The sequence below is a fragment of the Sorex araneus genome, chromosome 3 (genome assembly GCF_027595985.1).
Source record: "Sorex araneus isolate mSorAra2 chromosome 3, mSorAra2.pri, whole genome shotgun sequence".
In the NCBI taxonomy this organism is placed as follows: Eukaryota; Metazoa; Chordata; class Mammalia; order Eulipotyphla; family Soricidae; genus Sorex; species Sorex araneus.
This window is the reverse complement of record NC_073304.1, coordinates 178,542,038-178,554,667: the sequence shown is the minus strand read 5'-3', so window position 1 is coordinate 178,554,667 and position 12,630 is coordinate 178,542,038. Positions and strand designations below refer to the sequence as shown.

Genomic DNA, 12,630 nt, shown 5'->3' with positions numbered 1-12,630 from the left:
TTCTCACTTTTTTGCCTGTCCCTTTACTCTTCAATTCTATTCTACTTCTTAGTCCTCACCCTCTTAAAATAATTGATGTTTTACGTTTTAGAATGCCTGGCTGCCAGGTTTTAGCATTTGATCCTTGTCTCATGCCCAGTTGTCTGTCCGTGGGAGATTTCAGTCTTACTCTGCATCAGTCCTCTTCTGCTTGATTTTAGCTTCTGCACTGAAGCTAAATATTCCACCTGTACTCCAGGGACTTTGAGCATCCTTAGTCCACATGACAAAACCAATTCCTGAGTATAGCCCTGAGTCTCACCCAGTCTCTCACAGGGTATGGCCTCTGCTCCCAGGAAAATTCATGGTTAATTTTGACATCTCCTTCTATTTTTAAAACCACTCAATTGCCAAAAGTTATTGTTTCATACCCAGTGAATGTATTCTAAGTGTCTGTTTTTGTTTGGATTGCTTTTGGTTTTGGAGCCACACCTGGCAGTACTCGAGGGCAGCTCCTGGTGTGGTGCTCAGGGGTCACTCTCCAGGGGTATTCACGGGACAGTGTGCTGCTGGGGCTTGACCTGGGTATCCTGTATGCAGAGCATGTGCTCAGCCCTTTGTGCAGCTCCCTGCTCCCTGTATCTGCTTTGAGTTTTATTTAAAGTATTCTCCATTCACTTGTTCCTCCTAATCTTTGGATTTATTAATCTTCTACAATAAATTTTTCATATACCAGCCAGAGTAATATTGAAAAGGTGATGTTTCACACTTTCTTTCCTTTCTCCTTTGAAGTAAAGCTGCGGACTGTTCTCTGAGGCTCTGGGCAACTGTTTCCTCCTGGTCTGTTTCTCTGGCCTTTCTTTTTTATGTGACTGCAGTTTCTACAACCAGTTCCTTCTCAGGATTGCTGATAAATTAAGTTGATCATTCAGATCTCAGCTTAAATTACTTCCTTAAAAATGTTGTAGGTTTGGTCATTCCCTATGTGCTATTTTTTTTTCTTTTTGGGTCACACTCGGCAATGCACAGGGGTCATTCCTGGCTCATGCACTCAGGAATTAGCCCTGGCAGTGCTCAGGGGACCATATGGGATGCTGGGATTCGAACCCGGGTCGGCCGCGTGCAAGGCAAATGCCCTACCCGCTGTGCTATCACTCCAGCCCCCCTATGTGCTATTTTTAACAATACTTAGTACTTTTCCTTTGGAACATTGATCACATATTTAAACACTTGGACTGTTTTTCTGTGTCACTGGACCTTTGTCTTAGTAAGGCATAGGGCTTAATGTTTGTTTTAATGAATGAATGAATGGAATGGAATATGGGAGGTTACGTGGTCAGTGTGTGAGTGTTGTGCATTGTGGGGCTGGGGGGGCATGGAATAGGCCTAGAGTTGATGGCCTGCATGTGCAAAGCCTTAAGTTTGATCCCCAGCACTGCATGCCTCCTCCTGACGGGCCCAAGCACTCCTGGAAACAGGCCTGCTAGGCCCCAGTCCTGCTGAGCTGGGCCCTCACAATTTTGGATTTGAGCACCATCAAGTCCAAGCCGGGCATTGCCGGGAGTGGCCCCAAGGCCCCGAGCATTGCTTGGGAGGCTTCTGCAAAAATGATCATGGGATGTTGAATTTTAGCAGCTTTAGAAACAAAATATATTATGGTCATAGTAGTGTTACCAGATTAAGTAGGCAAAGCCTTTTTTTCAGCCAAAATGTTGTTATAATAGATATGGAAATACTTTTTTTTCTTTTGTAGATCGATAATGGCTGACATTAAAAAAGACAGTCGAGTTACAACGTTAACTACTCAGCCAGGAATCAGAAATTCTCTACTCACCATCCTTGATCAGCTTCAAAGATGTCAGAAATCGTTAAATGAATTTTTGGAGGCATGTTTTCAAAATATTCTTGTCTAATAACTTGTAAAGTAATTGTTGTTTAAATGACTTGAAAAGATGAGCTGTTTATTTTTAATTTTACTTTTAGGAAAAGCGCTCAGCATTCCCAAGATTTTATTTCATTGGTGATGATGACCTGCTAGAAATTCTGGGCCAGTCCACCAACCCATCAGTGATTCAGTCTCACCTTAAGAAACTGTTTGCTGGTAAATTGGATTTAACAGCTCTTTATTGAACTTCAGTGCCTGGCTAAAAGCTCTGTGCCCAGATATATTGTTGAATAAAATCCAGGTCACATGGCCAGAGTATACCATCTCAGCTTGATAGATAAGCTAGTAAGTTGAAAAATCTTATAGCCATGTAGTATGGCTGCCCCTTTGGAAGTGTTCGGCTCAAGTTGTGGCAACACAAAGAAGGAGAACTGGAAGGCAAGTTCTGGAGGATGTCGAGGTCGTGGCTAGAAGAAAAAACGTGAGGCTTGGAGCAGCCCAGGGCTGGCACCAGCCTGCAGATGAAGAAAGGTGGAAACCACTGTCTCCCACCTGCGTTATCACAGTCAGTCAGTCCAGAGGCCAGCCTGAGGGAAGGTGTTGGTAGCAGGTGTGAAGACAACTGGTTAAAGAACATGCTGTGTAGAGAAGCCGCATGTGCCCCTTCATTACTGACATCTGAGTGCAGATGGTCAGCAGAGTCCTGGGGTGGGAGTGGGAAATATGGAGTCATGTCTATGTGGGCCTGGCAAGCTACCCGTGGCGTATTTGATATGCCAAAAACAGTAACAAGTCTCACAATGGAGACGTTACTGGTGCCTGCTCGAGCAAATCGATGAGCAATGGGATGACAGTGACAGTGACAGTCTATGTGGGCACAATGCAGCGATGGGAATAGGTGATATTACATGCGGATGGTATAATGTCCACATACTTGTATGTAGCACTGTTCTGAAGCACTTTTGTTGATTGAAAATTGAACATACGATAGTATTTTATTACTTTTTTTTTTTTTTTTTGCTTTTTGGGTCACACCTGGCGATGCACAGGGGTTACTCCTGGCTCTGCACTCAGGAATTACCCCTGGCGGTGCTCAGGGGACCATATGGGATGCTGGGATTCGAACCCGGGTTGGCCGCGTGCAAGGCAAACGCCCTACCCGCTGTGCTATCGCTCCAGCCCCAGTATTTTATTACTTTTAATTGCTAAGTAAGATTCCATTGTTTGGGTATCTTATATATTCATCATTTATCTGATTATTGGATTATTTCCAGTTTGGATTACTTGGATTATTTCCAGTTTCTGGATATTATGAAAAGCTATTATGTTTTATTATGTAATGGGATTAATATAATTTATCACACTATTTCATGAGTGAACATATCATTTATAATAGTCTTTAATCCTTTCTCATTAAATTTCAAGTTGGCTTTTGTATTATAGGTATTAACAGTGTGTGCTTTGATGAGGAATCAAAACATATCACTGCTATGAAATCTTTAGAGGGAGAGGTCGTACCTTTAAAAAAAAAAGTTCTTCTATCAAATAATGTAGAGGTAAGTAGTAAGGCCTTCAATCACAATTTAAAAAAATATAAATATGCATATCTCTTTTATTAATAATCATTATTTAAATTTTAATTAACTTTTATTATTTTAGCTATAGTCAGGTAAGTGAAAGATGTATAATGTGTCCAAAACCAAAATGAGTGATTTTTGAAGGGGCGGTCTCCCGCTCTGATAGCAGCATTCATCTTCAGGGTTTCAGGATATCATGTCCTTGGGGACTTAGCTCATCACGCTGACTCAGCTTTATTATTGTAAGCATTAGATTTAATTTGTCCTCTGATTAAATGAACAGACTGATTTTTAACTATCTTGTTGGTTCACATAGAAATAGTGTTGGTCGGGCTGGAGCAATAGCACAGCAGGTAGGGCATTTGCCTTGCACGCAGCCGACCCAGGTTCGAATCCCAGCATCCCGTATGGTCCCTCGTGCACTGCCAGGAGTAATTCCTGAGTGCATGATCCAGGAGTAACCCCTGTGCATCGCCGGGTGTGACCCAAACCCCCCCCCAAAAAAAAAAAAAGAAATAGTGTTGGTAATGTCTCACAAAAATTTAAACGCATTTTGACATTTTACCATGTCCCCAAAGGTGGGGAAATAATTTTCTTCCTTCGTTGCAGCCTTTATACACTTGGTCGTGGGTGCTGGGGCTCACTCACGGTATACACAAGGCATACACTTGGTTGTGGTGCATGCTGGGATTGCACAACAGCTGCACCACCAGGACACTGCTAGGCACTTGGGGCAGTGCTGGGAATGGAGCTGGCATCTCAGGCCTGCAAGGGTTGCCCCTGCCAGACTGCCACTGGACCACAGCCTGTCTTTCAGATTTGCTTTATGACTCTTGAATATAATTTTCCAATTTTACTTTCAGACTTGGTTAAATGATTTAGCCTTGGAAATGAAGGAAACTTTGAAACAATTGTTGACAGAATGTGTTACAAGTGGGCGAAGTTCTCAAGGTGCCATCGACCCATCTTTGTTCCCTTCCCAGGTATGGGGGCTTACATCTGTCTTGTGGTTAGGTATGGTGTCACAGGAAGATCTATAAGCCAGAGACTAGAGGCTCACACCACTAGCATATCTGTTTTCACTTATCTAACAGTTAACATGCACATTTCTTAACTTCTGGATCTCAGTTCCCTCAGTTGTAAAATGTGGGACATGAATCGCACAATAGTGGATTTCTTCTAGCTAGCGCTATTAGCTTCCTGTAATTCAGATGCTTTTAAGCAGGTAGTGTGCTGAGATAGAAGGAAGCCAGGTGAACAGTGGATGGGCCAGAAAAGTGGAGAACTGGATAGGTACTTTCTGACTCCCGATGATGAGTCTGTCAATAGAGATCCACTACTGCTGTGTCCCTAAACACTGCTCCCCACTTCTTCTTGGGGTCTCTGAAGATGAAGGGCTGGTTGAATGTTTGTGTAGCTTTGAAGTACAACACCAGGCTGGGGATTTGTCAGAAAAGCTGAGATTTAGAGTAAGATTGTAGCTTAGTTCGCTTTGATAAGTTTTAAAATGTACATCAAGATAAAACAAATGGAAAGGTCTGATGGAGGCATTTGATGACTTATTGGGTGCTGAAAGATGTACAGTAGTAGAAACAACATCTTTAGGAGTCATTGTCCATAGATTTAGTGCTTTTATAATTTGCTGGATCACACCTGCTTTAAAGGAAGATATTGACAATCCTTGTTCATTAAAGACCTGTATCAAACTATTTCAATACTTTTTCAAGAAGTAGTGTTTAAGCATAAAATTTATCATGAGTTGTATTTTGCTGGTACTATTCTTGAAAGCCTCCTGAGGAGTGTGAATGTTTTTTTAAAAAATAAATATATAGATACCTGCCCTTTTTTTTTGGAGGGGGGGAGCGTGGGCCACACCCAGATGTGCTCAGGGTTTACTTCTGGTTATGTGGTTAGGGATCATTCCTGGCTATGCTCAGGGGAACATATGTGGTGCTGGGAATTGAATGGGGTTGGCTGTGTGTAAGGCAAGCAGTTTATCTGCTGTATTATCTCTCTGGCTCCATAGATGCCTGTCTTGATCTAATCCTGGTTTATGTTAATAGATTGTAAGATTAAGATTTTAATTTGAAATAAAAACTAAAATTTTGAAAACTTAGACTTAAGCTGTGTAGTGAAAAATCATTAAAAAACAAACAATCAAAAAAACACTTCTTTGGGCCAGAGCAATAGTACAGTGGGTAGGGCTCTTGCTTTACATGTGCCAAACTGGATTTGATCCCCAGAACCCTATACGTCCCCTGAGCCCTCCAGGCGTGATCCCTAAGCACAGAAGCAGAGTCAGGAGTAAGTTCTGAGCACAGCTGGGTATGGCCCCCAAACAAACAAACAACTTTATTTTTGTTTAATTGTTGGGGTAACAAATGTGATAGTTCTGGGTATGAGGTGGGAGATGTGGTACTTGGGGCCCTCAGAACCTTGAACATGCAAAATCTGTGTGTGTGTGTTCTGCCAGGGGAGAAATAATTTTTTCTCTTCAATAGATATTGTGCTATAAGATGATTTTGGTGTGCTTTTAAAAAGAGAATGCATTGCACCTTGACATTGTTGTGTCCCAGTGGTGGAAAAGAAGCAGTTCCTAAGGAGAGTCAGTTGAGGGAAAGAGGTTACAGTGAATGTGGTTTCCAGCCCACAGGGGAGCTGCTCGGGGACATCATCCTGTGGGAGGCAGATGCTACACGTGCTGCTTTCCCGTGACTGACGGTTCCGCACATGAGCTGTCCAAGAATAGAGCTTCAGCGGACACTTGGGAGTCTGGGGGAACATTTGTAAAATATTTCTCAGTAAATTTGCTCTCTGGAAATGATTTTTCTCTTTAACAGATATTGTGCTTGGCGGAACAGATTAAGTTCACTGAAGATGTAGAAAATGCCATCAAAGATCATAGCCTTCATCGGATCGAAACACAACTAGTGAATAAGTTAGAGCACTACACTAACATTGACACAAGCTCTGAGGATCCCGGCAACACTGGTATGGAAAATGTGCCCTTTTTGCCTCCTTCAAGGTTCTTGGAGAGTTCTTTTAGTATTCTAAAATTAGCTATTGCATTTTTTGCTATTTTATATTTTGGAGGTTAAGAATTACAGGATACATACCATTTTATATTTTGCTTAGGATCAGTAATTTTAAAATTTTATTGTTACTATAGTTTAAGTAACCATTCATAGTAGTGCTAACGTTTATGGCTTTGATGCAGTTACCACCAGCAAAACGCTCAAGACCCTTCACCGGTGTCCACACGCTATTCTGGTGTGACATATCATTCCCCCTGTGATGTCCCCCTGCTTAGTAATCTGTTTTAGTAATCTCAAGGGCCGTCACGAACATCCTGTTTTCTTGTCCTGCCTCCTGGCATATCGGAGATGGTATTATCATTTAGTATTTATCTTCTCAGGCTTAATTTACTTCACTGACTGTGATGCCCTCCTGGTCCTCTAAAGAGGTCATAAGTCACAGTCAGTGGCCATTGTCCATGTCGCAGTTCCCTGGCAGAGTGACAGACTGGGGCACTAGAGTGACAGACTGGGGCATTCTATTCTTGAGGGAAGGGGTTGGAATCCCTCTCACATTGAATTCTGATGCCTTAGATTTCATACATAAAACTCCTAACATGGAAAAAATTTGGTAATTTTGGGCTTGTTTGATTTACATAACCTGCCATTCAAATATCCCATGAAATTGCTTTTTAAGGTCATCGATAAATCATTGGTGTATAATAATAGTGAAATACTTGTCACAGCTAATACTTTTAATCATTGTTTTTATCTATAAACAGAATCTGGAATTCTGGAGCTTAAACTTAAAGCACTAATTCTTGATATTATTCACAATATTGATGTGGTAAAACAGTTAAACCAGGTTCAAGTTCATACAACTGAAGACTGGGCTTGGAAAAAACAAGTTAGATTCTATATGAAAAGTGACCATACATGTTATGTTCAAATGGTGGATTCTGAACTTCATTATACTTATGAATATCAGGTATGATTTTTACTGCAAAGGTTTCATTTTTGCAGTGAGGAATTATGTACTTTGTATAAGGGATCTGATTTTAGATGAGGGAACTCTTTTTATTTTAATTGTAATTTTTAAGAATTTTGTATTTAAGAATTTTCCTTTTTATCATAATCAAGAAGCTTTATTTGCTAGGGAAAATTTTGAAAATCATTTTTCCAGCATTGGTGATGTGACTCGAGCAGTAGAAAGCACAAGCTTGGCATGTGGGACCCCCTGGGTTCAGTCTCTGCAGGCAGCCCTGTCCCTAGCACTGCTGCCTGGGCAGCACTGTGGTGTATCTTGTGGCCCCTGCACTCAGCAACAAATGACAAAAATATGCTGACCAAAATGCTAATGTCAGTACTGAAGTAAGCCTTTAAATGTAGCTTTGCGGGTGGGGGGATAGAACACACCCTGCCACGCCCAGGAATCCCCCTGATAAGATTCAGGGGACTATACGTGGTGCTGAGGATTTAATGGGTTGGCTGCGTGGTGGTTGCATACAGGGCTGGTGCCTTACCCTTGAAATGCACCCTTTCATGGAAGTTTGTACTAAATTCATTCATACAGGATTTTATCTTCAATCCTAGGAGAAATGAATATAGGCAACCTGTATAGAAACTATCTAGGTTATGCCTCCTTTTATGAGGCTGAAAATAATGCAACTGCAAATGTGCCAAAATATGTTTGTTTTCAATTTGTTGAGGAGAAAGTTATCAAACATATTGTAGTTGGAGACAGTAACAAGTCTCAAAAATCCAGCTGTATCCTCTCTGTCTTTTTCTGTCACTTTCCCAGTCATGTGAATATATTATACAGTCTTAAAATAAGCACTTGTCAGGGGAGTTGCAGCTGATTCTTTCAAAAGGAAAATATATTTTGAGATCTGAATGTGTCTACCTAAATTAAGGGATGGCTCTGTAAACCACAGATGGAATGGGGATCTTATAGTTTCCAAATTTTAGTAGATTTCTTCTTTGTTTTTTTGCTTTTGCACCATACCCAGCAGTGCTCAGGGCTTACTCCTGACTCTGCTCAGGGATCACTACTGGTGGAACTCAGGGGGATCATATGTGGTACTGGGTCAATCTGTTTTTCTTCAAGTATGTCTGTACCATTGAAAGATTATTTGGAAAATGTAACAATATATTCACTGAGGATAAATAAAATGCATGATTTAGCAATAACTAGATTTAATTTTAGTTTATGGTTCAGAAAGCTTCTTTTACTGAAACACTTTTGTATTTTTTTAAAGTTGAAAACCATAGCTTACTGCCTTTTTAGCTTTTTTTTTTCATTGGGATAATGTTGGTGTGTTTTATTTTCACATGCTGTATTAGATTTTTGGGGAGAAGTTGCACCTTTTAAGTAGTATCAGCATCCCCTGGGATGAGCTGGGCCATGCTTCCATGCTAGGTGCCTTGTGGACTCTGCACTGTCATAGGGCCACTCCTATCCATGCTTGGACACCCTGGCTTGGGACATGTGCCCTGTCCCCTTCCTTTTCAAGTTTTTGTCTGTGATCTTTCACTATAAAAATATTTGTCAATGTAAGTAGAACATGAATGTTGGGACTCTTTATTTCCCTTTTACAGGGCAATGCTCCCAAGCTGGTTTATACTCCATTGACAGACAAGTGCTACCTAACGCTCACTCAGGCCATGAAGATGGGCCTTGGCGGGAACCCTTATGGGCCGGCTGGAACTGGGAAGACGGAGTCAGTCAAGGCTTTGGGCGGACTCCTTGGAAGACAAGTTTTAGTGTTTAATTGTGATGAGGTAGAATACATTATTATCCAACGATGTAATTGTGTATTAACTGTATATTTTGATTAATTTTAATTTACTTATATGAAATATTTTCTTTTAAAATCAGTCTAAATTACTTAACAATTTGGGGACCAGGGAAATAACTCAGAGCACAGGAGTGCTTGCCTTGCATACCTAAGAACCTGAGTTCTTGAAGTTGACATGCCTTAGTTCATACCCATGAAACTCTACAGCACTAGTGTGTCTAGCCCAGGTGCCCCACTGCATTGATGAGCCCCTGTTCCAGCACAGCCCCCGGCCCCCTCGCACTGAGAGTCTGGCCTACTTGGCCGAGTGTTGCCACGGGTGGGCCCTGGGCTCCTTAGCGTTGACTGGGCATACTCCCCTAAAAAAAGAATCATAGATACAAAGTGATGGTTTAGAAGAAAGAACTGAATGGAAAGGAAAAAATTTAAAATGACCACTTCAGAATACTTTTTGCAGGATTTATATTTCATTTAAAATGATAACAAAAACAAAATCTTGTTTGTTCTACGTACTTTTCAGAACTCTTTCCCATATGTTATTTTAACCCTTGCAACCACCCCATGATTTGATAGAGGAATCTCCATTTACGAAAAGAGCAAAAGAGGCATGAGGGGTGAAACAGTCATCAGCAAATAGCTTTAAGTATTAAATAACAATTTGAGATTTTAATCATTTTTAACGAGCCTGTATTTTTATTATTTTAAAGGGCATTGATGTGAAGTCAATGGGACGGATATTTGTTGGTCTGGTGAAATGCGGGGCCTGGGGTTGTTTTGATGAATTCAATAGACTGGAAGAATCTGTCCTGTCAGCAGTTTCTATGCAAATCCAGACAATTCAAGATGCTCTGAAGAATCATAGAACTGTGTGTGAACTTCTTGGCCAAGAGGTATAAAACACTTGACGAGTTTAAGGAACTAAAGTATTAAGATGTGACATACTCATAATCAGGAGACTATTATCTTTGTTTCCTCTGGCAGCCTTGTTTCTGATCTGTAACCTTGTGTAACTCTTCTTACTTCAGAATTTTCTTGCCCCCTTATTCCTATTTCCACTGTTCATCTTCAGACAATAAACTGTAAGTCACATGAGAACTTGCTCTGTGCTGACACAGTGCTTACTGCTACACTCTTTGATTTGGTTCCATAGTCTGAGATTGATTCTGTGATTTCAGCTGTGTGCAGGAGGAACCTGGCATGGGGAATTGAGGGGTTAGTGGTGGGATTGGAGCGTGTGCTCTGCAAGTTAGAGGTCTGTGTCAGATCCCAGCACACACTGACCCCCGGTACCTCCAGGAATAACATCTGAGCACTGCTAGCTGGGAATTGAATCCATTTCTGGCTCATTCTTAAAATAATATGAAACTTAAACAGATCAGTTTCTCTCGGCTCACTCTAGGAGAGAGACATTCATGCCTTTATTACGTAAAGTTATCTAGAAAATGTCAACTTCTGTATAAAATATGTAATGCTAAATGTACTGAAAGTTAAAGGAACTGAGAAATTGCTGTAATTGGTAACATTTTCACATTATAACTTTCTCTGACATGGCTAAGAAAGTAAGACCATTATAAACATGTTATTTACATGACGCTTGAACTCTTGTCTAACGAGCAATTACTATGATTTTGCTTCTGCAATTAAAATATATTTATTTATTTATTTTGGGTGCTGTGGATCTTTATTAGTGGTGCTTGGGGGACCATACAGTGTGAGGCTTGAGTCTGGGCCTCCTGCATGCGGAGCATATGCTCTGACCCAGTGACCCACCTTCCCAGCTCATCACTCATTCTTTTCCATTCTTCAAACAAACCAGTTCTTTTCCCCAGTCAGTGCTGTTCTGGACATCTGTGCTTTCACTCTGCCCCAGGACCTTCTCTTAGTTACCTCTGTACGGCAGCCTCAGCTGTCTCTCCCTGCCCATTCCTCCTTGGTGTTTAAGTAGGGGTCCTGTGTTGGCCTCAGTAGACCCAAGTCCAGAGAGACATAAACACTTGCTGCCTTTAATTCAGTGCTGTGTCACGTCTCTACACTCAGCCACGTGCCTAGTGTGAGGAAAGACTTCAGAAGAATATATGTTGAATTGAAGAAATAGCGATCCAAATCGGTTAATGTGTCTTAAAACTCTCAGTCTCAGAAAGCTGATCATGAATAGCCTCTTTGCAAGAGATTTGTTTTGCAGTGTTGAGTAAGTAGATATTTAGTCATTAGTTATTTTTTGCTGTTATAAAATGAGGGTAGAAATATGTCACAGTAAAGTTTCTGTTGGAAATATATTTTATACATAGTTTCAAATATCTGATGCTCATATTTTAATATTTCAGGTACAAATAAATTCTAATTCTGGAATTTTTATCACCATGAATCCTGCTGGAAAAGGTTATGGAGGAAGACAAAAACTACCTGATAATCTTAAACAACTTTTCAGGCCAGTAGCTATGTCTCGTCCAGATAATGAGCTTATTGCAGAAGTAATTCTCTATTCAGAAGGTTTTAAGGAGGCTAAAGTCTTAGGCAGAAAATTGGTAGCTATCTTCAACCTATCTAGGTGAGTTCTTTTTAAGAAATTAGTAAAGTTTGTTGCTCCTATGATTGGTTATGGTTATTAATGACCATTTTACATTTGTCCAGTTTAACTTTATGCTATTTATAATGTAGTTAAGATATTAATAGAAAGTGTTAGTTTGACTAAAAACACTGACTCAAACTGCTTTTTAAAATATAGTATTTATCTATTTTTTTTCCTGTGAGATATTTTTATTGGAGTGTTCCAGCTAAATAATACTGATTGAACTGGTAGTTTATAAGATGAGAAGTCAAATTTCTACTCTTCTTTGGAGGGAATTTTTCATAATTTTTCTCTTATATTTTAGTCACAATAGATTGACTTTCTGCTTCTTAGGACAACCAGATCTCTGGTTCATATAATTTAAGTGATAGAATCAAAAGATTCAACGATTGAGAACAAAATGATCTAATTAAAGGCTTTAGGAATAAAGGTAACAGATAATTGAATTTTGTATCTTCTTTAAGATGTTAGCCAGCTTGTGAAAGACGTATCCTGCTCTCTGAGAACCTTCCAGCTTTACAATTTTGAGTGATCATTTTATGTAATTGATTGTTTAAAATAAATGAATGGATGATTGGTTCTCATTTCTGTGTTCATAGTTATATTCTGTATTTCCTTAGTAGTGATGATAACATGATTTTCTCATAGCTATCTGATGCTTTATAACTTCTATGTCTTTATTTAAGAGAACTTCTGACACCACAGCAACATTATGATTGGGGTTTGAGAGCTCTGAAGACTGTTTTGAGAGGGAGTGGAAATCTTCTTAGACAGCTGAAGAAATCTGACTTTAAAGAGGAAGGTATGA

The 12,630-nt window shown here is 40.1% G+C and overlaps 1 protein-coding gene across 2 annotated transcripts in view; it reads left to right on the top strand.

Annotated features, from left to right (window-relative positions):
* DYNC2H1 (dynein cytoplasmic 2 heavy chain 1) overlaps positions 1 to 12,630 on the top strand; it is a 153,837-nt gene that overhangs the window by 38,277 nt on the left and 102,930 nt on the right. For both annotated transcript variants that reach the window (XM_055131929.1, XM_004605157.2), the window contains exons 27-36: positions 1,733 to 1,865; positions 1,963 to 2,080; positions 3,308 to 3,420; positions 4,305 to 4,424; positions 6,282 to 6,432; positions 7,238 to 7,443; positions 9,054 to 9,236; positions 9,961 to 10,143; positions 11,578 to 11,801; positions 12,509 to 12,624. In XM_055131929.1, coding sequence (XP_054987904.1) covers positions 1,733 to 1,865; positions 1,963 to 2,080; positions 3,308 to 3,420; positions 4,305 to 4,424; positions 6,282 to 6,432; positions 7,238 to 7,443; positions 9,054 to 9,236; positions 9,961 to 10,143; positions 11,578 to 11,801; positions 12,509 to 12,624 — 1,547 coding nt within the window. The remainder of the gene's footprint in view (positions 1 to 1,732; positions 1,866 to 1,962; positions 2,081 to 3,307; positions 3,421 to 4,304; positions 4,425 to 6,281; positions 6,433 to 7,237; positions 7,444 to 9,053; positions 9,237 to 9,960; positions 10,144 to 11,577; positions 11,802 to 12,508; positions 12,625 to 12,630) is intronic.